This window comes from Onychostruthus taczanowskii, unplaced genomic scaffold (genome assembly GCF_017590055.1).
Source record: "Onychostruthus taczanowskii isolate IOZ18803 unplaced genomic scaffold, ASM1759005v1 scaffold79, whole genome shotgun sequence".
Taxonomy (NCBI): Eukaryota; Metazoa; Chordata; class Aves; order Passeriformes; family Passeridae; genus Onychostruthus; species Onychostruthus taczanowskii.
The window spans coordinates 1875412-1903357 of record NW_024505782.1 but is presented as its reverse complement, the minus strand read 5'-3'; the positions used below and the strand labels follow the sequence as shown (position 1 = coordinate 1903357).

Sequence of the window (27946 nt, the reverse complement as noted above, 5' to 3'; positions counted from 1 at the left end):
TTACATTGAAAATAAAAATGTTTTAATGAAAAGCTGTTCAGTGCATTTGTTATGGGCCATTTGCATTAAAGACAATCCCTCCTGCTGATAACATAACCAAATCAGCTTGGGTAAAAATACTCCTGGCCCAAATTTTGGAAGTGTTGAATACCCCCCAGTTCCGCTGAAATCAGTGAGGACACAGCATTTCTCAAAATCACTGATGCTCACACAGCAACACACTAACTTCTACTTAACAAACTCAAGATACTGATAAATTAAAAAAGTCCTGGAGTTGGGGGTGGGGAGGCTGGGAGGACGTAAGTTTGCACGCAGTTATTTCGTTAGATATACACACACACGTTAGTAACTGCAGATGTGTTTTAAATTTGGTGCTGTTAATTCTGGCAGGAATCCTCCTCGGAGAAGGCAAAACCATTTGAAGTGATACTGAAATCAGACTACATTCCTGTGGAGGTGGAGAAACGTGGTGCCAAGGACGGGGCCTCTGCAGGTGATGCTTCACCACTGAACTTCTGTGCCAGGGAGGGCGGGAGGGGAGGGAGAGCACAGTGACAGCAGGTCAGTGACACGGCCTCACAGGAGGTATTTGCGCCTGGTGTCCTCGTCCAGAGTGAGGTCCACCACTTCTGGGGGCGAGGACCAGTTCTGCTGGGGAGCCACTGCTGTCCATGGCTGCGCGGGCTGGGCGCTCCCGAACGGCGAGCCGCGCTTCCAGGAGGACACGCTCTGGATCACCCCTCCCCTGGGATGCACGCACCTGCAGTGAACAGAGGGACACACGCGGCGTCAGGGACATGTCAGCTCAGCCACGACATCCCCTCCTCCAGGGTTTTGTTGTTTTACAGTTAGCACTTCCCTCTCCAAACTGGATTCTCCACTTGTAGAGTCCATGGCATCTCAAACGCCCAGTGAACAAAGCTAAATTTAAATCTGGGGATTAAATTATTCCAAAGGAATGCCAGTGAGTGTAATGTGATCCTCCTTAAAGAATATGTGCATGGATCCCAAGGATCTTGAGGAAGCCTGCCCCACCATGTGTAGTACCATACATGATGCAGCTTTACCCACTGGACTTTCTAAAAATAGAAAAATCTCAAGTGAGGCTGCCTAAGAGAAAATGAAAAGCTATACTGCAATAATAAATCAAAGCCATATTAAAACAAGGAGGTAATGATACTTTCATTACAATAATTGCAAAAGAGATCTTCCTAATTATGTTATTACAGTCGTTATGTCTGACTTTTTTTGTTTTGGTCTTTTTAACTGAAAATTACAAACATGCTGGGAAATGCTCACTGACAACAGCTCAGCCCCACTTCAGCAAAACATTTAAGCTTTAAGTGACTGCAGCCAATGAAAATAGAAGGTGTATTTGAAGATAAGGCTCCAGTGCCCTGCTGAAGCACAATACACAGGTACCTTTCACACAGCATTTTTACCTATTACATCCATAGTAGATACATGACAAATGAAGCTCAGGTTAAGAGCAATTAGAAAAAATAAATGCAAAATGAAAGGTAGAATAATTTTGTGCATGATGAAGTGATGACAGGAATTTATTTGAGGCTTTAGGATGATCACTCCATTTCCGACTGTAAATCCTGCACAGGCACTAATAAAACTTGATACCTAGTGCTCCAAAAATTGTTTTGCTCTTGTAAGCACTGGTAGTGGCTGTAGCTCCTTCTGGCTGCATGGATAAACACGAGGTGCTCTGGCTGCTGGGGTAACCTTTTCCCATTTCTTTGTGAAGGCACGTGTATTTCAGGAACTCCAATTTCCTGCACTGATCAAATATCCCTGACATTTACATTTTATTTATTCCAATTTAAGGCCGTGCTATTTATTTTCTCCAAAACTACTTAGGTTATGCTCAGCTCTCTTGGCTCTGGTTGGAGTTTCACGAAATAGAATGAAAAATCTCATTCTCTGAGCTGTAACTTCTCTGAATATAAATGTCTCATTGCCTTCTCAGATACGCTGCTTAGGTTTAGATGTGATGTTCAGAATGGCTCTTTTATTACTTCTTCTGTCATAAAAACACATACTTAAAGTATATGTCTACAAGGAATTACCAATAAGACTCTGGAAGTCTAACAAATGTATGGGATTTCTTTCTTTTAAATCTTTCTTTTAAAGAGAAGTATTTTTAAGCTTAACTGGCAAGAAAAGCTTGTAGGCAGAGCAAATTAAATATGATGTTTGGTCTCAGGGACTGTGGTGCACCATTCTGAGAATAGTCCTCAGTGTTTAGGCAAAGCTAAAACTAACTTTTCTTCCCGAAGATTATGAAAACAAGACACAAATTATCTCACAAAAAAAAAATACCTCTGAAAAATAAAAGTGTTTATCCTTAAACTAGTCACACAAGCAGCCAACAGCAAAACATTGAGTCAAACATGAGCTCAGAACATGCTTCCAATCTACAGCTAAGGGAAGATACCAAGTAAAGGCAATAAAAAATCCCCAAAAAACTCCTGGAAAAAACTAGAGGAAAACTGGTTTATATGCATGCATGATTTAAAAAAAATTCTGCCAGTGAAATATTTACCAAACTGAAAAATATGATTTGGTGACCTAAGTAAATGCAAAGGAATATCCCAACGATGAGAAACAGCACCAATTCACTCAGAATCAGAAGAACTACAAACAATGGACAAACTCCAGGGTGTCACAACTCACACCAGCCCAACAACGACATGGAATAGGGAGCATGATAAAAACCAGGATCCAAACACCACACTAACTAAGCATGCAGAAAATACTGATCATAAACCTAACTTTTGTTCAAATGACAACCCTGCCAGAAGCCCATCAACACTTCATAACTGCAAGCCTAGACCAGCAGGAGAAATAAAGCTCTAAATAGGATTCAAACAACTGAAATGTGTGAGTGAGTATTCAAGGGAGACAGTAAACACTGGTCTGCAGGAGATGGGTACAGGAACAAAAGAAAGAACAGGACAGTGCTTTTAGTCTGATTTGCTGGAAGCATTTTAGTTTTTATCTAATAAAATTCATTTTAAACAGCAACTCTGCATTTAGCTCATGTTTCCATTCCCACAGAGAGTGAATACTGTCGAGGCAGCAGCATGGAAAGCTTTCGAAGAGGGGACAGAAGCACAAGGGTCCTGTGTGTGCTGCACAGATTTACAGCAGCCTGTGCTGGAGGGTGAATCCACACCCCTCACCATCAGCACAAAGCCCTGGGCTCTGCTGCACAAACAGCCAGGAGAGCTGCTTCCTAAGGAACAACCTTCCTAAAATGTTGGCCATGCAAGGACTTTCTCACTGTTCTAAAAGCTAAGATTAAATTCCCTTTATGGATCTGAAATTTCCTTTTTCTCTACATCCAACAGCACTGGGCTGTGCCCACATTATCCTGAAGTTTCCTGCCTGGGAAATTGGGTCCTGAACACTTTCTTTCTTCTTTCTTCTATCTAAGAAAGATACAGTGAAGGGACAAGGAACTCTTCTGTGTTCCTCACACCCCTTTTCTGCCTCCAAGCACCCACTAGGCAGCAGAAAATTTTGGAAGGAGCTTGTCTATGTACTGTTTTGACTTGGTTTTATGCCATTGATTTCACACTCTACACTATTAGAAAATGTCAGTTTTGCTTAACTGTTTCATAACATTTTAAGCCAAGGAAAGACCACAGAATAAAAATTAAGAGTAACATTAAAAAAAAAAAAAACTAACCTACCAAGAAGAACAGCTGCACAGGTTTCTGACTGAGAGAGAAACCTCTGGCACCCTCACCCTCATCTACTTTGATCTCTCTTGAATCTTGAAATAAACCCAAGATTCAAAATTATGTGATTTTCAACCTAAAGGGGATATCTTACTACATTAGGCATTGAAAAAATTACAGCATTTTTACCCCTACTGATTAATTAAATAAAGTGAAAGCTGATAAAAAATCTTAATATTTTGAAAGGAAATAAGAACCCACATAAAGATTTTCACTTAGTTATTCCTATCTTGATGTATTCCTTTAAAATCTGAATTTCTGATGTATGTACACTTAGTATCTCAATATTTGGTATTTTTATGCTACACATCTTTAGCCAGTTAATGTTTGATATTGAAACAAAACTTTAATCTGATATAACTATCCAGTTGGTCGCTTTCTAAAGAAAAACACATTCTGACACCACCATGACCAGCAAAACAGAAAAAAAAAACCCCAACATTTGCTGCCTTTTGGGCATCATTCATGGATGGGTAACTAGAGAAGTGAAGTTCTTTCTTTATTGATTTTGATAATACAGACATTCTGATAAAATGAAAGTAATATTAGGGCAAGAAAAATTAATTCATACCTGGCATGTTCCTGAACTCCAACAATCTCTACTTCGCTATCAGAAGAGGCAATGTTAATTTCTTCATTGGCCTGGGCATTGCCACAAGAGGTGTTGTCACCTGCAAGGAAGCCTGGATCCAAACGACCTAGAGATGGGGACAATGGGAATACAGACAGTGTTTAACAGCTCACATGACTCAGAAATCAGCTGGAAAAGGAGTTTCACAACCTAAAAAAAACTGAAACAATACTAAGATTAGAAAATCTCATTAGACCAAGTTTTTTAACTCACAATTCATGGCCTGATACAGGAAAACCACTGGATTTAGCCAGTGTCAGTAGCTCTGGTGATGGTGCTGTCACACAAATGTGAACAAAGCCTGACTGTTGCACCAAGAACAACCAGAAAGAATTTCCAGCTGAAATGTTATGACAGTGATAAGAGTCAGATTGTCTCTAAACCTCCATAACATTAAGAAACAAAACAATCTAAGCAAACACAATGATAATATAGAAAAAAAAATGCCTATAGACAGGACAGAAACATCCCATCCCAGAAACATCAAGGAAAATTTATTTAATTTCTTTAAACAAAAAACTAGAGGAAACTGGTCAGCAAAAATCACAGCAAACCCATCAGTTTCTGGCAGTGCTGCTCCATATATCTGCTCTAACATTATTACAAATACTTGAAAAGAAAAAGTGGTTTACTTAAGTCCCATATGCAGCAGGGCTGTTTTTTCATTACAGTTCCTCAATGATATCCAGTTTGTCAGTCAGTCAAACCACAAGCCCTCTCTAAATAGTCACAGCAAGTGTGGCACATTTTTGCCTTTTTTGCCAAGTGCTGCTAAGAGGGTTCTTCACCCCAGTTAGTGAATGTGTTGAGTCATACAGGATAATACTTACATGGGAAACACAAAGCAGCCGAAATTATTATTTCTTCCACAGAAAATAGATTTCTTGAAAAATCAGTTAATTAAAAGATATAACTTCTACTCTTCCCCCCCCCCCCCCCCCCCCGGAAAAAGAGAAAATTATTAATTCCACTGTCTCTGTCATTAGCCTGAGGGATGCTGGGCAGCCTTGAAGTAGCTGATCCTACCTGCTACTGAAAAACTACTTGGTCAGCTGTACTACACAGGGGAAGAGTCATTTGTTGAGCAGGAAATTTGAGAGTAGGTGAGTATTTTATGTGTATCTAGTTTGAGTGGACACCTCCTCAAAGATGAGAGGAGGAGGAGAAGCAATAATGATCCACAGGATTTCAAAGGTGTGTGAACAAGCAGAACTGATTATACCCCCAGGGACATTAAAAGGAAACAGAAGAAATTAAACTTGAAACAAGTGCCAGGGAAACTTTCCAATGACTGCTTAAAGAATGTGGGAAAGATGCAAGCAAATAGAATCATAGAATGGTTTGAGCTGAAAGGGACCTTAAAGCTCACCCAGTGCCATCCCCTGCCATAGGCAGGGGACACCTTCCACTATCCCAGGCTGCTCCAAGCCCCATCCAGCCTGGCCTTGGGCACTGCCAGGGATCCAGGGGCAGCCACAGCTGCTCTGGGCACCCTGGGCCAGGGCCTGCCCACCCTGCCAGCCAGCAATTCCTGCCCAAGATCCCAAAATCTGTGCCTGCCCTGTGGCAGTGGCAGCCATTGCCTGTGTGCTGTCCCTGCAGGCCTTGTCCCCAGTCCCTGTGCAGCTCTTGTGTAGGAGCAGAGACCATGCTGTATGTTCCATTTTTGGAAAGCTAAGACCCTTGGTGACTGGATCAGGGTTAGCAAGGGAAGGAAACACATGTGGTATCAGGTACTGAAGGAGGAATTTCCACCTCACAAGACAAAAAAATACTGGTCAGTTGAACTTAGAACAAATTAATAGCCCAGACAGTTTCTTCCCAGCACTGCAGTTGAGCTGAACATTTATTGGCAAACATCATTGACTGCCAGAAATCCCAAAAATGGTCATGGTTGTTTCTTCAAGTGGCTGGGCAGACTGTGAAACATGAAATGAAAGTGCTCAGAGACTTTAATTCACTTGCCAGGGGCTTCACATTGCCAGAGGGCAGGGTTGGATTAGACACTGGGGAGAAATTCTTCCCCATGAGGGTGGGCAGGCCCTGGCACAGGGTGCCCAGAGAAGCTGTGGCTGCCCCTGGATCCCTGGCAGTGTTCAAGGATGGAGCTTGGAGCAATCTGGGATAGTGGAAGATGTCCCTGCCCAGGGCAGGGGATGGAATGGGATGGCCGTAATATTATATAATATAATAAAATACCTATTAATACAATATCTATTGTTTTATTGCCTCACCACCCTACATTATCTTGTCAGGGTAATGTCTGGCAAAGGAGCAAAGCAGACCAGCTTCTAAATAGCCCCAAAAAGTATCCCCACAGGTATAAACTGGAGTCCTAAAAGAGCTTCCATATATTACCATAGCTTTAAGTTCAGACAAGAAAAAGATAATTAGCAGTAGCAAAACCATGATTAGCAGAGTAAATACTGCAAGAGTAGCTGAGTGTTAATCAGGATTATAGCAGAGACAGACAGATTTACACCTCTGGCCATACAAATTTCATGCCTAATAACATACCCACACAGTTAATTTCTTTGCATGAACACTAGGATGACACCCAAAGTGATGTTTTGTTTACCCTATGCCACCAGGGCTTGCAAAAGAGACCCAAATATTTGCCCATGCACAAAGATGTAATAAGATTTTTCACTTTGATAGAGCTGCTTATGTGGCTATATTTTCCCATGGGAACACATTCTTTAAAGTCTGCTAAACAAGATGCTGGCTGAAGATTACACTTGTGAACCAGATGCAAGATTTGAAAATTCTGCTTTCCCAATGTGCAACCCTAGAGCTGGCAGGAAAAGGCCAGCACTGGCAAAGGTGCAGTCAGATGTGTACTCAGGCTGCAGGGTAAAGTGAATGCAGGAGCAAACAGAGATTCATCCCTTTAGCTCCTGACATAGCCATAGCTATGGACCAAATCCATATGAACCTTCCCAGGGATGAAGAAATCTCTTGATGTTTCCAGTTTTCTTTTACCTGCAAGTTCCCTTGGATATACGTGGAGGAAGAAAAAAAAATCCTACCTGCACTGCAGCATTTTAAGAGAAAAGTGTAAGAAAGCTTGGTAAGAAACATTACTTTTATTTTCTTATATTCAATTGGTGTACTTATTCATTAGTGCTATGTAATACAGGTGATTTCAGCTGTTCTAATTGTTTAATAAATCCCTTAATAAAGGACTGGGATTGCTAGGGATCAAACAGCTATCAGTCAGTTGCCGTCCTGCAAAAAATAGCAGTGAGCTTGGAAAACAAAGGCAAGCTTCAAAAAGGCTGGAACAACATCCAGCCATGGACCACAGTGAAAATAATGCACAGAGATTCTCATACTCAAATTGTGCATTTGTAGACTCCATAATAATGGAGCATCTCTTTACAAAGCACCACCTAATTGTGTTTCTTTAAGCCTTAGAGGCAGTGAAAAGCAGCTCAGAGCCACCACAACCCTCCCCACGTGGCAGGAGACCCAAGGGAAACAGCACGAAACACAAACCTGCTGTGCACCACCAGGAAAGACTTATGTGTCTAATGCAGCCTGAAATCCTAACATGGGGGTAAGAAAAGGAGTGGAAGGGAAGTAAAACACTGGCATAAAAAGCTGTGGGATGAAGCTGATAGAATATGATCCCTGACAACATCCAATACTGTCTAATTTTCTAAGGGGTATCGGAAATGCAGATGGAATATGGGAAGAATTAATGTTTTTATTTTAAAGAGACAAACAAAAAAACCCCAACAAAACAAAACAAAACAAAAACAAAACAAAACAAAACAAAAAAAAAAAAAAAAACACCAAAAAAAACCCAAAAAACAAACAACATACACAGGCAATCCCAGTCCTGAAAATGAGATTAGGACCAGTTGACTAGCTGGTGGCATGGGTTGTCATAACCAATCATTCAGTAACAAGATTAGGTCACTTTCATTTTAAAAAAACCCACCACCAAATCCCCAGATCTAAGTTCTCTGTAGTAATTAGAAGGGAAAGAAGAAGAAGAAAAGCAGTTAAGAAAATTAATGTCAAAAATATATTGCAGGAATATTTGTCAATTTTTATCACTTCTATTTTGGAGTAAATGTCAGACCTTTTTAATAAGCACCTGTCCTGTTCTCTCACAAAATCCACATAGGGAGCTTTTACAGCTGTATAAACTGTAAAAACACTGAAAGCAAGAAAGGGAGACCCACCAACTGCAACGCAGGCACAAATGTCAGAGAATTGAAACAAACCTGTATCAGCACTCATTTCATTCAGCAGCCCTCTGGTTCTCCAGGCAGGTCCTGAGTCTTGATTTCCTAAAGAATTATTGTGCTCTTGAACTACTGCAGCCGCCAACAGATTGTCCACATTTACCACTTCTGGGTCTGAGTTTGTGTCTGATATATCATAGTGAGCCACAACAGGGGGTCCATCTGCAGGGGAGAAAAGCAACACGGGTTAGAAACCAGCACAAAGTGAAAGACACCTCAAAAAGTACAAATAATTTGTTTAAGGATTAATGCAACATCCTACATGAAGCTCTTAAAGTTACATAGTGGTAAATTGTAGGAATTATTGAACTTCAGTTAATGAACATAGCCTGAGATTACAGAGACATTTTGACCTTTGCATACACAGAAAACACAAGTGTCAGAAACACACGTTTATCAGAGTATTGGTTATTTGTGCACTGTCTTTTACATTAACACATAAACATCTCCATATCTGACAATGTTACATTTACAATCTTTAAAGGATAAAACCTCCAGTTTAAAATAAAAAATATAAAAAATCACAGGACATTAAATTGGGCAGACAAGATATTTATCTAGAGAATTTTACAGAAGTCAAGTGACAGCTTACATTATTATAGGGTTGATTGAATAAAACTAACTTTCTCATAAAACTGATCCAGTAACAATGAATTTAATATTAGGCAACTTTCTTCTCAGAACATTCACCTGTCAAGAGCAGGGGGATTTTTCAAAAATGCAATGTTTTTTGGTGGTGTTTGTTGGGGTTTTTTAAAGATCAAAATAACAAGAAACAAAATTATATTTTGCAGTGATAAATATGCTTTTCATTCAGCATGATTGTCATATGAATTTTTAGCCACCATAATGAAAGAGAAAGAGGGAGATAAAACTTCTTACATGATTCTGAAATCTGTCCTTGAAGAATAGCAAAAAACTATTTTTGATCTGTTTTGTTAGGACCAACTAAATTCTTTGTGATGAATGAAAATAACTTATAACTGGAAAGCATGCTAGAAACAGAAGAGGATCAGGAAAAAACCAGGCAAATTCAAGACAAAGATTGATGTGGAAGCAGAGAGAATGGGTAAATAATGCAATTCTGAGAGGATGTGAGTGTTTTAGCTCAAATGCCTTGCCCCATCTGCAGCTCACTGACTGATTCAGCATGGATGAAAGTGGTTGGAGCTTCCCCTCCCCAAATGAGAGGATCAAAACTTTATTTGGACCAAGGCTTCATCCACACAAATGAGCATGAGACACAAACACAGGCTGGGCCAAAGCTCAGCATCTTTGCAATTCTTTAACTCCAAGGAGGCTCTTGGAGTTCTGCAGCTGAGCATCTGCAGGACCTTTTGTTATGGGTGTGATACATGGAGGGTACAACTTGTATGGGATAATATAAAATAATCATAAACTAAGAATGTGTTCAGGAAGACAGGACTTTCAGAGTTACAAAATGACTAATGAAATATTTTAAAGTGATAAAGAATAAAATGAAAAGCCTTAGAAAAAACTGGTTTCTTTTTAGAGTTTTGAGTGGCTGTTAAAGACAGAAAGAACAGGATGAACTAGAAGTTTCAAATTTACTCCTCTGAAAAGCTGTTCTTCTGAGGTTTTTAGAGCGAATTTTGGTTTTGGGGGCTTTTTTGGAGGGGGTGTTTTTTAGAAACTTGGTGCCTGAAATAAAACTCAACTGACTATTTTCAGAAACCCCTACTTTGTGATTAGCAACACAGTTCATCAGAGAGTGACATTTTGCTTAAGTCGTACTAAAGATCAGTTTTGCAACAAGGTATGAAGAAATTCGCAAAATATTTCGGCTCAGACCTGCCTCCAAAACAACAATTCCATGAAACAATGTTACATTACAAACTTAAAACAGACCCAACAAAAATAAATGAGTAGTTAAATGCCAATGTATTAAAGACCAAACTGTTCGCAACATGAAACGCTGATGATTATGACTGGAACAGAATTCCTGATAATTAACTGGAAGGCAATCTTTGTCTTTTTAAAAGGCAATTACAAAATAATGGAATACTGAGTTCAGAATTAAGCTGGCTGATGTTCAGTTAATTATTTGTGACAGCTGATGATTAAATTACATGCAGAAGTTAGGGCTGGACTGAATCATGGGAGGCATGTTTTCTTTCAGTCTTATCATCAGAGTTCAGCGTGAACATATATAATGTGAGCTGTAAAAATAAACAGTCGAGTGCAGAAGATACGAGGGTCAAGTACAATATTGACTATTTGACCATTTTTTCAACAGGTTATCTAAGATTTCAGGAGCTTGGGACTGTTCCTTCAGGCCTTTGTTTCTCTCGCTTCTGACTCAGACCTCCAAAAGCAGAAGCAAAATTTGATTTTTAGATAGATGTGTCTACACAAGTAAAAGTGTTTTTGGACAAAAGGCACCAATAGTCTCAAGTCAAAATTGTACCACTCCTACATGTATAATCATGCAAAAATGTATAATAAATGTATATACATGCAGAGTGATATTCTCATCACCTACCCATAGAAATAACTTGTGTGAAAGTCTTCATCAGTAGGAAATACAAGCATAAACTTGTTATCTGTAGCTCCACTCTTGTATCTTCCACACTTCCAAAGAGCACACCTTATAACTTAGCTTAAATTCAGTATACATCAAACAGACAAAAATATTTTCAATATAATTTACACACTGTAATTATATTTGTCAGGGTAATAGCCACCAATTTAACAATCTGGAAAAAAGAACCCCAAACAAACTGCCTATTTACAAAGCAATCACAGCAGAGATCTATTTTTGCATTTCTCAGCCTTGCCTTTCAGGATCAGATCTGGAAATTAGGAAAGGCCCCCAACACCAGGTTTATGCACACCTATCACCAGTAGATGACTAACACAGCCAAGATAATGGCCACCAAGCTGCAACAAATCCTCAGATTCCCCATATTTACAAAAAAAAAATAAATAAGCATAAATGCTCACTTGTGTTTAAAAAAAAAAAGTCAACAAAAAACACAAAAAACCAAACAATGAAGAAGTTGCAGGCAACAACAACCAGACGGAAGTTGCAGTTGAAGGCATATTAAAAAAAAATCTTCTAAAAATCCTCTGTTCCCAAAAGCTGTTTCCTTTTCAGTGCTGCATGGAAGGGACAGGAGTGGTTAAATTTGGAAATAAATAATACTTCCCTAGCAAAGTACATGATCATCCAGTGATGTGATGCAAAGTGAATGTATCATACCAAGAAATAATGACAATTGGCTTCAGCTAGGAAACAAAATGAAAAAATGCTTTCAGGTTGAAAAAGTAAAAAGGATTAACTACAACCATAGGTGTAATTCATCATCTTTTCTTTATAATAGAGACACTACACATAATTACTGACCCTAAAAGGATTTCAAAAGGTTAAAAAACAGACATCAAGACAAACCATGCCAGAACCAAGACTTAATGTAGAACAGTCAGGAGGTTCCCTGGTCAGTAATTTAAACTATCTACTTTAGAAAAATTACATCTTTTGAGAACCCAAGGTAGCTGGAAGAAGTACATTTCCCTGGTGACAAGCATTAATTCATTTCTAAAGCAATAAATGCTTGAAAAAGGCAAGGCTGAAAGTTAATAAGTACCAGCAGCAAAATACAGCTGTTGACATTTAATGCTATAAGGGGGGAGGGAAAGCCTGCTTTCTTTTTCTCTTCCCCAAAGAATTCAGAGGCAGAGGTCATCACGGGGACAGCGTTTCCAAGTGTCCAACTCTCCCTTAATTTAAACAGCTCATCACAAATAATTCCACTCAGAACAACTGAATCAGAAGTCACATGCACAAAAATCCAGGTCTACACATACCAATTCCCATGTTAAACTTGCAACACAGAAAATTAAATCACTTCTCATCTGCTACCTGCTCCCTCACTTTTCTTCGTGCCACATCTCAACACTCAGCAGCCGAACCCATGCTGTAAGATCCACACGCCTATTATCCCTTACTTCATTATAATGGCAGCACAAGCAAAAAGGGGAACTCAAGCATAAAATTTCAGCTGTAGGTTAAAAGCAGCCATTCCATAAGAAGCACTGTCCCTTTGCACTGCACGGGCTGTTTATCATTGCAGAGGAAACACAAGATATCAGCTGGCAGAACCTCAGTGGGGAATTAAGTCCTTGAAATTTGTGGAGACAGGCTGAGAGAGCTGCGGGGGTTCAGACTCCAGGGACACCTCAGAGCCCCTGCCAGGGCCTCCAGGGGCTCCAGGAGAGCTGCACAGGGACTGGGGACAAGGCCTGCAGGGACAGCACACAGGCAATGGCTGCCACTGCCACAGGGCAGGCACAGATTTTGGGATCTTGGGCAGGAATTGCTGGCTGGCAGGGTGGGCAGGCCCTGGCCCAGGGTGCCCAGAGCAGCTGTGGCTGCCCCTGGATCCCTGGCAGTGCCCAAGGATGGGGCTTGAAGCCACCTGGGAGAGTAGAAGGTGTCCCTGCCCATGGCTGGGGATGGAATGGGATGAGCCTTAAGGTCTCTTTCCACTCAAACCATTCTATGATTACAAATCATTATTTCTCTTCACCTTTCTTACATTTAGGCATGCTGAGCAGAGCTGATCACCTAAACTCCTTCCCACTGCAGCCAGAGAGAGGAAGTTCAGAGTCAGATAAGCTCAGCCTGGAAATTGCAGCTTGGAGCATCAGGAACACCATCTCCTCTCCTTCCCCAGCAAACAGAAAAAGCTTAGACACCACCTCAGCCCAAGTACCTCAATTTCACAGTACTCCAGTTTCACAAGAAGAATTCCAGCCTCAAGAATGGGATTTTAAATTCGCTACATTTCCTCTGTAAGTAGAGGAAAAAAACCTGAAATCTCCAGAGGACTATCCCGATTAAAATAAATCCAAAATTAAAAGCCTAATTTTGGTGTTCTGAGCTGCCCTCTAGAGCCATGTGTCCCTGCAAGGAGGAGACACGGAGTCATATTTACATGTGAATATCACCCCAAGTTTTAAGACACAAAGACCAGTATAGTAATAAAAGCAACAATAATTACAGCACTTTGTTCTTACAAAAAGCTCTCCATTAGTGCATCCCAGAGAACTCCCAGGTGGTTATTAACCTCCTTTGTCCACGAGGGAAACTGAGGCAGGCAGCAGCCTGCAGCTTGCTCAAGGCTAAGGAGCAGAGGAGCTCAACCCAGCTGAAAACAACGTTTCCCTCCAATTACTGGGCTATTTTTAACTGCTGAATGTTTGAGGAGTTCAGAAGCAGTGCTTAGGAATGCTTTTGGGAAAGGTGCAAATGCTAAAAAGGCTACAGAGCCCTGGGAGACACAGCCTCTGCCAGCCTCACCTCCACCTCTTGGCTGTGAACGTGGGCACTGATGGTCTCAGCCTCACTACTTGAATTTATTTCTATGGAACAAATGAGAATAATGAGATGTTTTAAAATAATGAAAGACCTAAGAACACCCTCTTTTACACTGGCTGCTTAAATTTAAGAGATAACTCCCATTTACTTCCAGATTACACAAAACATAAAATGGACTTTATTACCTATACAGATTTTAAGGTCAGGTGACCACAACTGAAATAATATACTGATACACAAAACTACAGCCTTTTTGTTTCAGATAAGCAATACAAACCTGGTACTAATTAAAACATGACCCAGACCTTCTATTTCAAAACTATGTGCAGCTCAAATGGCACTAAGTACCTGAACTGTCAAACAATTCCCAAAGGGAAGTGGGAGCTGGAGATTAGTGCTTTTTTGTGTTGTTTAGCAACATGAAACACTTCATTGCTATTTAGGTTTATTTATTTATTCCAGGTTACAGTAGTTACATTTCAAAATTTACAGGGTTGAGCAAATAATACATTGTAAATACAATAAAAAACAATAGCAGTGTAACAACATTCTCTCTAAAATCATAAAGTGAACTTTATCAGTGAATCCACTTTCCTGACACTTTCCTTTTTTTCATACAGTAAAGCTTTTCTGTTTGGTGTTTCTTTGAACCATAATGATAAAACAAAATCAAAACAACATGATCAAATTAATATCTGTTCTCAGACTGAATACTTTTTAATATAGCATAAGAAAAGAAATCCCAAAAATTCAAGTCCTGCTGAACAACATTCATACTTTCAGGCTTTTTGATGACTGGATGGAAAATACCTTGGATTTAATTTAGCAAATTATGGCTGAAGATAACAAAGCATTTTTCACTGAGCGTTAAGCAAAGGCACATGGAATATGGCTATGAACTGAGAATACTGGGAAGTGGAATTCACTTTGTGTCTCACTACAGGAGTTATTTTCTGTGATGCTGCCTAACAATGCAATAATTATGGTAACAGGTACATCAACCAGGTCTCTTCCCCAGTTTTACTTAGAGAAGTGTCTCAGGAGGGTTTTGGAAACCATCACATGCTTACATAACCATGATAGTTAACAAAAGTAAATAATTCCCTGTGTTAACACAACTTCCATTAGGAGAAGGCAGAAAACATGCAACCCTGCAGGAAATATGACACTTTCCCCAGCACAAACTGCACCTTTCCATGGAAGGACTGATACAGCCTCTGACGGTCCAGACTAATCCCCTGCTCCATCGCTCTGCACTTGAAATCCCTGCTAGCTTAATAAGCCTATTTTTCCATGTGCCTTCATTCTGCTGACCTAACACCAAGAGTTAATGAAATTTGTGAGAATACCAACTTCTGGCTTCGTCTTTTGCAAGGTACTGTCCATCTCTATCAATCAGCCTGATTATTTTGGCTTCTACAGCACCAATCACACAGTGCATTTGTTCTAACACATGTAACTGCAGTGGTCACAGTGCAGACCCCCATTATTTTAAAAACATTTACCCAACTGGCCTGAATTACACACTCCCACAGGCAAAGGCTCGCCTCACGGTCAGTTGGAGGATTCTCTGGACAAAAAAACTGCAAAATAAGTTCAATTTTTAATGAGATTAAATGCCAGCCCCATTAAAGTCAGTAGAAAATTTCTACTACTATCAATGGGGCTAAAGTTTAATTTCTTAATGCCCTTGAAATATTATTTATAAATTTATCCACATACAGTATGTGGATACAGAAAGAGACAAAATATATTAAAAGAGGAAACTGTGATAATAAATATGTTCCAATTTGTAATATAACTGCCAAATATAATCCTGTTTCATTGAAGTTAAGATTGGTTTTTCAGTCTTTACCCTAGCAGCTCAGATAAAATAACCCAACAATCCTGCACAAACACTAAAAGACACTATGCTTAAAAAAATAGATGTGTATTTCTGCCTGAATTATTTTGTCCTAGTACTGTTAAAAATGACACTAAAAGTTTCACATTTTGACTCTTTTTTTTCCCTGAACTGTTATTTTTGCAATAGAAATTCTGAAAAAAGTTTCACTGCCTTGAGTTTGTTTTATGCTGTATTTTTTTTTTTTTTTCCTAAATAAAACCTGACCATTCAGATATTTATCCCTAAAGACCTTCCTTGCCAAACCCCACTGAAAGGAGCATGAATGACTTGGGAAGAACCTGCAGACAAGCCTGCAAAAACACTGAAGCCCCTGGACTTCCAGGAACTCCTAAAAAGGGACTGATCCTAGAAGGAAATCCTTTTACTGCAATGTCAGTTTGACATTTAGTGAAATTTAAACTGAGCCTTTATATAAAGGCTTACTTCTTGTGCACTTGCACAAAAAAAACGTAAAACCCAAACCACTATGTTTCACCTGCTGCTAAATTCCAACTCCAGAGTTGTGCAGGTGCTCCACTGCTCTCAGGCTGGAACAGCTGCCATATTAAAAACACATCATTCAATATTTAAAGGGATAATACAGGAGCCTGAACCAGAGGAGCTGCGGCTGCCCCACCCCTGGCAGTGTCCAAGGCCAGGTTGGATGGGGCTTGGAGCAGCCTGGGACAGTGGAAGGTGTCCCTGCCCGTGGCAGGGGTGGTGCTGGATGAGCTTTAAGGTCCCTTCCAACGCAAACCATTCCATGATTCTGTGAACAGGCTGGTTAGGTTTAAACTGGCACAGCCATCCCTGGAATTACACCAGTCTACACCAGCTCACCCAACTAGATGCATCTGACCTTTTCAAGCTATAATGTGGGTCCAACACCGTAAGTAAAATTCCTTAAAGGAACTAAAATGTTTCTTTACACCATTCTGAAGTATAAATCCTGGGCCAATTAGAGAAACTCTAAATTATCTGTGGTTCTCCATGTCTGCGCAAAACTCCTACTGATTTCTCCCCTACTTGTTAAATGTGGTGGTTTTGAAGTACTTTGATGAGATGCCAGCATAAACATACATTCAAAATGTAACTCAGGGTTGAAAAGTAGATGAGCTTTCTTCCAATAGTCCTAAAGTAGTCTTAGGTAAGTCAGACTGTTTCCATGAGATACAGAATGGGTAAGATAAAAATTTATGTTAAAATCTCATCCGAAGAAATTTTAACTCCCTGAGGGTTTCTAGTCGAAGCCCTTTGAAAATAAGAGCTTATAATGGAAATCATGACAAACTCAAATGCAGCCATGCCATAAAAATATAGTGAAAATATTCCCAGGAGGCAAAAAATATAAAATCTGAAACTATGTGTTGGGAACCTGTTTTCTCAAAAAGATACCAAAGAGTGTCACACACAGTTAAAACACAGACTCATCACTAGTGTTGGTATCTGGAGGTTGGTTCCTTCAGGGCTCTGCACCTCCTGGATTCAGAATACAGAGCAAGAAGAGAAATGCTCCTGTTTATGGGCAAATCCTCCAACAGGCAGGCAATGCTACACCTGAACTACAGAAAGGTGGGGCTCCCCGCTCAGCTTCAGGCCAAAACCACTTCCCCATGTGGAAAACCTGCTCATGGAGCAGTATCCAGCTGTGCACATCAGCACACTTTTCATTTCAAAGGAGAGGGTTTGTGTCAAAGCCGAAGATTTGGCTCTGGTTTTGAGCAAAGCAGAAAGTGAGGAAAGGAAACATTATTTACCATTTACAAAACAATTTACAGTCAGTGGTCTTGCACAAGTGTTTTTAGCCTTCAACTAGGTAGCTTTGTGGGAAAATTAAGTTAAAGTTGTATCTAATAGGAACTACTCCCCCAGTCTTCTGGAAGCCTTGAGCTAATTTTATCCTAGAAAGAGTACAGCTTTAAAGTCTGTATGTTCAACTTCTGTCATCCTCTGCTTGTTCTTTTACGTTCACAGCTGTTTGCATTGAAAATAAGTTAGCAGCGATGGAAAAAATAAAATGTTTAAATATTTGCCTCCAGTAACCAAACACAAATTTTTATCTATTCATACACTGAATTATTTCAATTTTTTTTCTTTTTTTCTTTTTTTTTTTTTTTAAGGACTACCTGACCAATACATTGAAAATTTGTAGAAATTTCACTGGCTACATATGTAATTAAGTTACTATCCATTTATGAGATACATATGTAAAGGTGTTTCAGTCTGAGACATAAATAAGTTCAACTGAACTCCTTACACAATTTGTTCTGAAATACCTAATTGTTCCATTTATACTATTTTACAAAATATACTATGGGCATGCTTACAGACATACACATTAAAATAAAGTCACTGCAAAAAGCTGCTTCTGCATGCACGGGAAGATTTGTAAAGTTGTCATGCTTTAAAATATTCTGCTCTTTTTACCTTCATAAAAAGATTTATATATATATATATATATATATATATTTATCTACAATATTATATATTATAGATATATATATATATAATCTATGAACACCAGAAGGATCCATTTTGGTGGGGGTTGTTTTATCAGCAAATACTCTTCCCTGAAAGATCTTTTTTAACAGATAAGGATAAGGTTTTAGACTGCAATCAAACATAGAACAACTTGTTTAACTTCTACCTGAAATGCACACAATTTCAGACAAGGAGTTTTCTAACCAGTTCATATTAAAATCTTTGTATCAAAATTATGTATGAAGGTGATCTGAAAAGACTTTATCCCAGTACTTAAAAATTATCTCCTGCATAGTCTTTCAAACAGATACTCTGAAAATAACACAGGTCTCTAACCTATTTTTTTTTTAATGAAGGCATCATATATTAAAAAAAAAGTCAGTCTAGGACAAGAATAATGTTAAAATACCAGTGTAGATATTATACTGATAACAAAAAGTATTTCTTGAGTTCCTGTTACAGATTTGATCCAAACTGTCAAAGAAATTGATGGAAAAACTCCCAATGACTTCAGGGAAGGTAAAAAAAGCCTGACCTACAGAAGATACTGTGGTTACTCCCAACAGGAGGAAAAGAAAGTAAACTAAAATAATTAGGGAAGAAATGACTGGTTTAAAAAGCAGAGTAACTGAGCTAAAGGAGACCTAAGTGTTTTCTTTACTTAAACTGCAGGCTTTAATTTTCCATTGTAAAAATTTCAATTTCATTTTCATTAGAAACATCTATCAAGTTCTACCTGATTAAAAATACACATTTTTTGGTAGCTACAGAGAAGTTAGTTCCCATGAAGGAAGGCCTTATTGGAAATGTGACCCAAAAATCCCTGTGTGTAGCAATAATAAGAATTAAATATTTCTAATACATAGTTTAAATTAATCCTATTTTAAACATCACAGTTTCAAGCCTGCCTATTCAGGATAACTACTAGTACAAAAAAAGAACCCACAAAAAAGCAAATTTTTGCCTTGCTTAAATGCAGCTGATGCTGTGGCATTCCCCATCACAAGTAAAGAATGATTTCAGTGGTGCTCAGGCAGTGGTCCAGTCTGACCCAGGCCAGCAGCTATCAGACCACCACGGTGCTCTCTTATCAAGCCTTCCTTTAAATTCCTGTGCCAAGACTCAACCCATCCCCTGATGGCTGCTTATCTGAGGGCAGACAGGATTGTTTTTATTCCACCGTGAAGGATGTGGCTGGGCTGCATTTACAGGAGGAAGCAGGAGCTGCTCCGTGTGCACAGGTTGGGGTGACTCATCTCACCCCACAGTTATCTCTCAGGGAGCGCTGATAAGCCAGGTGGGAGAGAAAGACACTGCCTGGAGGCATCCTCGGTGAGGCTTATCTCTTCCCACTGAGACCCAGGCAAGGGCAGAGCAGGCACCTGGAATTGGTGGAGATGACCTGCACCCAAACCGAGCACAGAGACTTGTGTGCGTGTGCCTGTGTGCGCACCCAGGGTAAGGCAGCCGCTTCCATAAATATTCCATGTGCAACACAGCAGTGACGCTGATAAAAACCCTGGACAGGGACTGAACTGCTGAATGAGAGACAAAAAGGAATTAAATCTGCTGTGCACGCTTGTTATAGACAGCTCAATTTTTAGGGTAAGCCTATTTGCTCATTCTGCCTACAAATGAAGAAGCTAATGTGTGGCATGGTAAAGCTGCAAAACTTGAGAGTAAACAGAGAGTCAAGGAAATGTCATGGGTCTGTATCTAGCCTGGATCTCTAGGGTGCATTATCTCTTTAAATATAAAACTTATTTCCTTATATAAACATTTTAACATGCAAAAAGGGCATCTGGATGAACACCCTGAATGCTCCTATTGTAGCAAACACAGCCCTACTGCTTTTGGAGTATCTAGACATGGATTCTAAATTGTATTTTCCCGAGTTTGGTGATGAAAGCTTAGGGTGGCTCCCCACATACACCTTTAAAGGTGTTTGTTTATATGTGTGTACTGGCACATGCAGGTGGGTGTACTGTGATTTTTTTAAACTACATATATTCACTATAAATTAAGAAAAACAAACAACATCATGGTAATAAAACCCAAAAGAGAAAACAAAACAAACACATACAAAGAGAAAAGCAAACCTCGTTTTTAGCAGAATCCAAAATAACATCAAGATTGCAAAATCAGATTTTCTTTTTTTAATTTCTTTTTTTTTTTTTTAAGTTTATGATTTATTCAGATCAGGCTCTGCCATATTCCCATTCTCTGGGAAGATAGGTGGAAAGTTGTTATTAAAAGTCACTGGAAACTCTAGCGCGGCATCGGCATTTTGATAGCCCACGTACGAATTAAACGGCTGCTGAGGAAGGGCTTGGCTATCAGGCATCTGCAGGAAAGCCCCTGACTGTGTGGTAGGGGGGATTCTTTGGCCAACTAGTTGGATTTTAGGTTCCCTGGGCTCCAGTTGCTGCTTGCTTTCTTCGTCCGTGTCAAGATGGGTTAGCTTTTCTATCCACATGCGGAATTTCTCCTCTGTCTGCCTCTGCATCTCGGCAAAGCAGTTCATGGCCTCTTCCAGGACATTGCCTATGCAGTTCCTATCCCACACGGTGCCCCTGTCAAGCAATCCTGGAATTTCCCTGGTCGCTCCTCCAGATCCCCCAGCACGACTGAAGCCAGCTTTAAAGACATTGAGGCCATTTGATAAGACATCATTAAGTAAGAACATAATACTGTTTATTAAGGCATGTTAACTGAGGAAAACAACTTTTCTAATTCTGCCCCTTGGATACCACAACAGGTGAGGAATTAGCATATATCAACCAACAGTATTACTCTTATAATAAAATTTTACACCCACTGAGGTTATAATAGAAATCTTGGCATTAAAAATATTTCATTCTCAAAGTCCCAGACAATTCTGTCACAAAGATCTCTTTTTTTACCAAATTACTCCAGTTCCTTTGCAATTTGTGTTGACTTCAACTGAAGGTGTCAAAAACACTGTACAATAACACGTTTAGTTCTGTTAAGCTGCAATCCAAAATGCTATTTTTTAACTGACAAACCTGAGTAATTATGTGTATTTTGCTTTCCCACTTGGACCCTTTCATAAACGGGCTGTTACACACAGGTGGAATTGTCCCAAAGCTCTTGGCCTGATTTTGAGAAGCACACAGCATGAGAAGAACACAGCACACGAAACACAAAAATAGGGGGGGTTATGAGTGCTATGTGACTGCTATGCTGACACAGGAGGGGAGAGCCTCCTCGGCCAGGCGTGATGGACACAGCTCCATCGCAGGGACAACCTGCATGCCACGGAGCCCTGACCCGCCTCACGCCAGCCAGGACTCTGCCCTGAGCCACCATTCCCACAGCCAGTCCCAGGCAAGGCAGAAAACAGGGAATGGTTGGAAGGAAACTGTTCTGCTTCCAGCTATCCTTCAAAAGGATGGTGGAATGACTGGCTCTGGGATTATCAGGAAGAACTGCAGCAGCCAGAAGAGAAGGCCAATCCTCATAGCCTTACTCTACATATCAATAACAAAAAGCTGTATTTTAAAGTCTAGAGTTCACTCAGGAATCATCGAGGAAGCAATAAACCCCAAAGAAAATGAGGCTCTGTATCCATTTGAGGAATAATAAACAGTATGTGCATGCCATCCAAACAGACAAATGTCACCTAAGGTAATACCAAAACAAGACAAGCATCACATTAAACTACACAAGGGTACAGAAGATGCTAATTTAATATCTAAATGTGAAACTTGTGGCACCCTCTAGCTTAAGAATAATACAAAATACCCTAAGAATGATAGAAATCATTGCATGACCTAGGTAAACATTTACTAATAAAAACCTAAGGCACTAAATCTTTATTGGGATTTCACTGAGTATACAAAATTGCAGTATCACTTAAAAACTGCATTCTTTTTAGGAACTGTTTAAATGAGGTACACACAGATCCTTCAGGAACAGCTAAACAAAGCCCTGGGTTATTCTCTCATTTCTGAAGAGTAGTTTTTAAGTCTTTCTTGCCCATCTGTTTACCTATCAGACGTGCTGGAAATTCAGCATTCAGACCCCCTGCTAAAAATATTTACTTTATACTAACTTACATCCCTCCAACTGCATTTTAATCAAAATTAATTAAGTAAAATGATGCCATTTTTTCTAAAACATGGCTCCTTTTGTATATTCAATTTTTTTTCCCTCCCTAAAAGAAGTATTTCTTCTGTTCATTTACTTCTAGTACTGAACATCCAATATGAATCTGTTTATTTGTCTTTAGCCCACATCTTAACTTAAATTCAAGGAAGTAACTTAGAATCTTTCTGATTTCCATAGACATACAAATAAGTAATGTTAATTTTTAATTGCAATTTAAATAAAAACTATTGATTTTGATAAGTGAGACAATCTTCCCAGTTTCTTAGAGTTAAAAATGAAGTAGAATGGTCAAAGCTGACAAAATTGTTTTGTAAACTGAATAAAGTATTGAAAATATATATAGCCCTGCAATACAAATTTTAAAAGGCATCATTCATAGAGTATCTTAAATTTACAGCAACAGCAAAACAATGTTTTAAATGCTTCCCATGCAGCTACTACGACAAGCCTTATTCAATCTTCTCTTTATTTTAGTTTAAAAAACCCCCAGCCTAAAAATGCATTTTTACATATTAAAAATTCTAGCATTTATTGAATTGGTCCCTCTTCTGTCTATAAACTTTAAACTATAGTTTTTTAATTATGCCATGCTTAAAGGAGAAGAAATTTGAGGTCACAAATGAGTCAGAATCAAAGATTCCTCTCTCATTTTCATGACAACACCTCCTGCCAAACAGCACCCAAGAAATGCCCCAATGTTGTCTTTCTATGGGATCTCTTACATACAATCTAAGTAATAACCAAATCCAAAGTAACTTAATTTAGTAAGTCTGGCAACATAACAATTTAAGATATGCTTCATCTTCATTCCAACTAGCAATGGTTGGTTCCTGTGTTATTCTGCTGCAGACACTTCCAAATTAGCATCTTACAGCAAATAATTCTTAACAGACTAATTATTTTTCCTATCTATTAACTATAATTGTCATTCTGAATTCATCCTTTGCAAATGCTTTATCCAAGATCTATGCACAGTTCTCAGGAGGAAGGAAACTGTGCCCATCTCTTTGGATTTACTGCATATGTTAAAAGCCTTGTCTTTTTTTAACAAAGTGAGTTGCAGATTTTTCAACATTAACACTTAAACTTTTTGACAGGTTTTTGTAATGGTCTAGAACAGAAGTCATCCCCATTTCAATTCTGATTTTTATGAGTTGTAGAAACCACAATGGTGTTAAAATGCAAAATATTTTTGTATATTATTTGAATTTTTTAAAATGCCTTGTTTCTTCCAAAAGATAAGTGTTTACACAGCAATAAATATTGATTCCCAGACTTGTTCTCATGCCAACTTCATTCAGAGTTAATTTGCAGCATCACATGGAAATTGTTTAAAGGAAAAACTTTCTACTACAGCAGGAAGCCTAGCAGAATCTATTTCAGGACTCCTATTGCATGTTCACATAGTGTTGAAGAATGGCAAAATTTTAGATGCCAACAGAGAGGCTCAGTCATTAAAAGGTAAAAAGCTGTTCCTCATCTGTAATAATCCAAAAATCACAGCATTTCCTGAAATAAAGAGCCCAAGATTATGACTGCTCACACCAGAGAAAAGGCTCTCAGGAGCACCCCTGAAGTTTAGACTGAACCTGTATTTTCAGGTGTAAATTAACACCACAGGATGCATTCAGAACTCCGTAACTTACACTGTGCTGAGCTCCTGTGCAGCTCACAGTACTTGTATTGAAGTACCCCTGGTAAAATCTCAACTCTTCAGTCTTCCTTGAGGAGAAAAACAAGCCTGGCACTATTTTAATACACAGTACCTTTAAGTTCAGCAGAGAGACCTGACTACCTATTGAACAACTGCTCTGTTGGTAACTTAATGGCATCATCATCATCACATACTTCACTGAACATTTTCTTTACCTTACAAATTTAGCCAACTATATTTCAGAGCCAGTGATGTAGACGGTTTAAAAAAGGTTTATTTAAACTATTGCACTATTTAAATAGAAGATTTTTAGTGACACAACGTGAAAGATTACTGTATTCTCAAATGTGGCAATTTAATTTTTCAGACCACACACAAGCAAACTGCCTGCTGTAACACTACCTTTGTTGACAGCTTAAGAGTCTGTGTAATTTGTGTAATGAGGGCCAAATTACCTATCACTAAAATTTTTAAAGCATCTCTGTTGGCAAAAGCTGTTTTTCGGGCAACAGAAAGCTAAAAATGAAAATTATATGAAAAAAAGTGATGTTGAGTAAGTCACCAAGACTGCAGCTGAATGTCCAGACACAGACTAAGGGGAACATGTGGTCCCTGTAAAAAACTCTTGTGCATCAATGTGTACAGGTAACTCTTTTAAAAGTAAAGGAAAAAGTTGTTCATGCTTATGTCCTGACACTGAAGTCAAACCTTTCAGCTTTCCACTGCGTGCAGAGAACACTAGCAGACTGAAATTCCAGTAACGCTTTTTGATGCCTTGAATTGTTTTCTATCTACACGTTTGCTCCCTCAATTTTGAGTCTATTCAGAGTGCTTTGCTAAGTGCACTAAAATGGCCTTCTAGCCAGAAAAAGGAACTGACATCCCAGCAGAGGGATGGCAGATGGCCTGGGAACACACCACTGCGACGGAGCGCTGGGAGTCCGACCAGACTCGCAGCTCCACCGCAGCTCTGACAACCACAACATCTCCTTCACCCAAGAGCAGCACAGGATGTGTTTTCTGGACAAACCACATCCTTATCTCTACAGAGGGTATTTTTATCTTGCACTTGGAAGGCGTTTCCCACAAAGCAAAGCCGTTTCTATTTAAAGGAAAACCGCAACGTGGCAGGTACACACCGCACCCCATCGCGCCAAGGGGGCAGCTCAAACCTTTCAGCGACTTAAAGAGAGCTCAGCACCGAGCAGACGACACGTGCTGTGAAATCAGAATAAATGTTAGTGTCCCTCCCTCGGGATGGCTTGGGCACTCTTAAACTGCAGGTAAAGATGGGCCTCGGTGTAACCATCACTAATAGTCAAGCTCTTCATGTCATGGGATCCCTTCACCAAAAGCATCTCCTTCGTGGTCAGGACTGAAAGCCAAATACAGAGGCACCCAGGGATACAGAAACAATATCCGGGAGTGGCATCAGGTCCCCACAATGACTCTCAGAAATCTAAGCAGCCCTGAAAATACTATGTGGTGTCATTCTGGGTCACAAGGTACTTCATGACTTAAAAAAAGAATGTGACCTCAGAGACTTATTCTGTAAGTTTTGGGGTTTTTTGAGAGGTGGGGAAGAACCTGTCCCAATAATTACTGAAATAGTTTTCTTCAACAGGCTTTAAATTAGGCTTAAATTGCCCAATGTGTAAATGTTATAAATAAAAAGTCAAAAACTGTGAAAGTTACAAGACTAACTACTAAACTGGTAAAAATAATTTTAGATCTCTATTAAAAGTTTACTACACAATAATTATAGGACGATATTATGCCTTTTCCAGACATCCTAATAATAAACATTTACTTCCTTTGTGCAATCTGCTTCCTAGCAGGTGTGGGAAAAATGCCAGTTTTCATGGTGACAACATCATCCACCATAATCAACTCAGTTAAATCAGTTATTTGTAAAATCTGCTGCAGTATTTTAAATAATTCTAGAAAGCATTACTTCAGCATCTTAATATTGCAGTTTTCCTTTAAATGTTATTGCCCTATGTAAGATGTTATTTTTCTCAAAAAGAAAAAACTTCTAGCACAACAGGCATGTAACCCAGTAAAAATTGGCAAGCAAAAAAAGTTTATTTTTACGTATTTTTATTTTTATGGATTTTATTTCTGATTGCCATATGATGATGGTTCTATGGTATAATATGCTGCAAGAATAATTCACACAAGATCCTGTCCACAGCAATTGGACTAATAAAATAACAAAGACTCAGCAGACAAAAACCTTGAAGAATTCAACTTTCTTTTCTAATAAATTGACACTAATAAAATGACAAGAAGGCCCCTATAATTTGCTGCCTCCCATCTTAACACAGATGTGTCAGAAAGTTGAAAGTGTAGAAATTATTGATCCTATCAACATAGGAGAATGGTAACAACTTTGTCTAAAATGTCGAAAATTTAGATGTGAATATAGCTTGGGCACCTGTGTAATCATATCTGTATCCTAAAATAGGTGACCAGCTGCAATCTGAAAGAACTCAGAATAAGGCTAAGCAGGTTTGTCATGCACTGACATGTTGAGCTGAAAGCACAGAATGAGTGCAATAATGGCCAGGGCCTTACTGTTACACAGGCAAGAGGTGTGCCGTGCCATTCCTAACACAGCTGCCAAGCTGTGGGCTTTTTATATTACAGCAAAGCTGGCCACTTATCTTAAGAATTAGATTATCACCATCTAAGGGGATTTGACAGCACTGACATGAGTTCATATAGGCTTACAAAGATCTGAAAAATCCAGAATTCAAAAGTAGTCCTTCCTCCCATTTACCATATCTATGCTTTGTCGGTGTGCAAAAGTGCACAGGAACCTCACAGAACATATTTTTAAAATTTGCCCACGTCTTGTTATTACACTGCAGTCTTCAAATTTACACAGAGCTGCAGTTCTCCTGGGTTTTTCTCAAGTGTCACTCATCTAACTTAGCATGACAGCTGAGAAACGACGTCAGGCGCGTTACAGTTCAGTTTAAAAAACATCCTCTACCTGGTATCTCTGCAGTGATTGTCTTGCTGCTCCCTGAAACCTCTTCGTCGTCATCTGACGAGCTCGTGCTGGAGTCACAGGTCAGGTCACTGTCGCTGGTACTGCTGTCCTGCAGCAGGTTGTACTTCTTGCGAGCAGCTGCCTCCCGCTTCTGCCTCAGGAGCCGGATCCTCTCTTTGTGCTTTTGGCTCCGGTGACCCTTCACCTTGGTAACTCGGCCGTTCTGCTTATCGCTGGACTGTCGGTTTTTCTTGGCAGCCATTGTTGAAGTCTCACTTTCGGACCTGGATCTCCTGGATTTCCTCCCAACTGCAGCTCCAGACACCGCAGAAGGGTCTCCCTCTGCGGCAGCTTCAGCTTGGCAGGGCTCGTTCTCCTCTGCGGAAGACAACGTGTCTGAGTCGGCCAAATGCCCACTGGAGGAAGGGGAAAGCATGCAGTGGTTGGAAGAGTCACTCTCATAAACTCGGCCGCCTGCTGGCTTGTCGCTCTCTGTAGATGCCAGCTGAGACTCCGAGGAGTCCCGCCTCAGTTCCATCAGCAAGCAAGGCATGGTAGAGAGCACTGCAGAGTCTGCTGCAGTGGCCACACTGTCCTTTTGAGGTTGTGTCTCAAGTTCTATAGGCCTGTCTTCATCAGGAGCAGTCTCTTGCTTTTCAGAAGTCTTTGGTGGAATTTCTGAATCAACAAGTTCTTCTGCTTTTCCTACTGCCTCCATCTTCATTGCAGAGCAAGGTCCTTCCAGTCTCAAAGCATTGAGCACGTTGTCTAGGAGGCTGGGTGAGCTAGACGTGGTCTCCAGCAATGCAGCAAC

At 39.6% G+C, this 27946-nt stretch overlaps 1 protein-coding gene across 2 annotated transcripts; it reads right to left on the bottom strand.

The window, feature by feature from the left end:
* On the bottom strand, positions 1–27946 carry CUNH18orf25 (chromosome unknown C18orf25 homolog). 2 transcript variants are annotated; one of them, XM_041423541.1, is made up of 4 exons: positions 27133–27946; positions 8622–8804; positions 4327–4453; positions 1–760 (listed from the first exon to the last, which is right to left on the bottom strand). In XM_041423541.1, the coding sequence occupies exons 1-4, from the start codon at positions 27854–27856 to the stop codon at positions 577–579; spliced, it is 1218 nt and encodes a 405-aa protein (XP_041279475.1). In that variant the 5' UTR covers positions 27857–27946; the 3' UTR covers positions 1–576. The 2 variants fall into 2 exon arrangements, with proteins under 2 accessions (XP_041279475.1, XP_041279476.1); XM_041423542.1 differs by lacking the exons at positions 1–760; positions 4327–4453; positions 8622–8804 and adding an exon at positions 14180–20986 and having other exon boundaries at positions 27133–27943.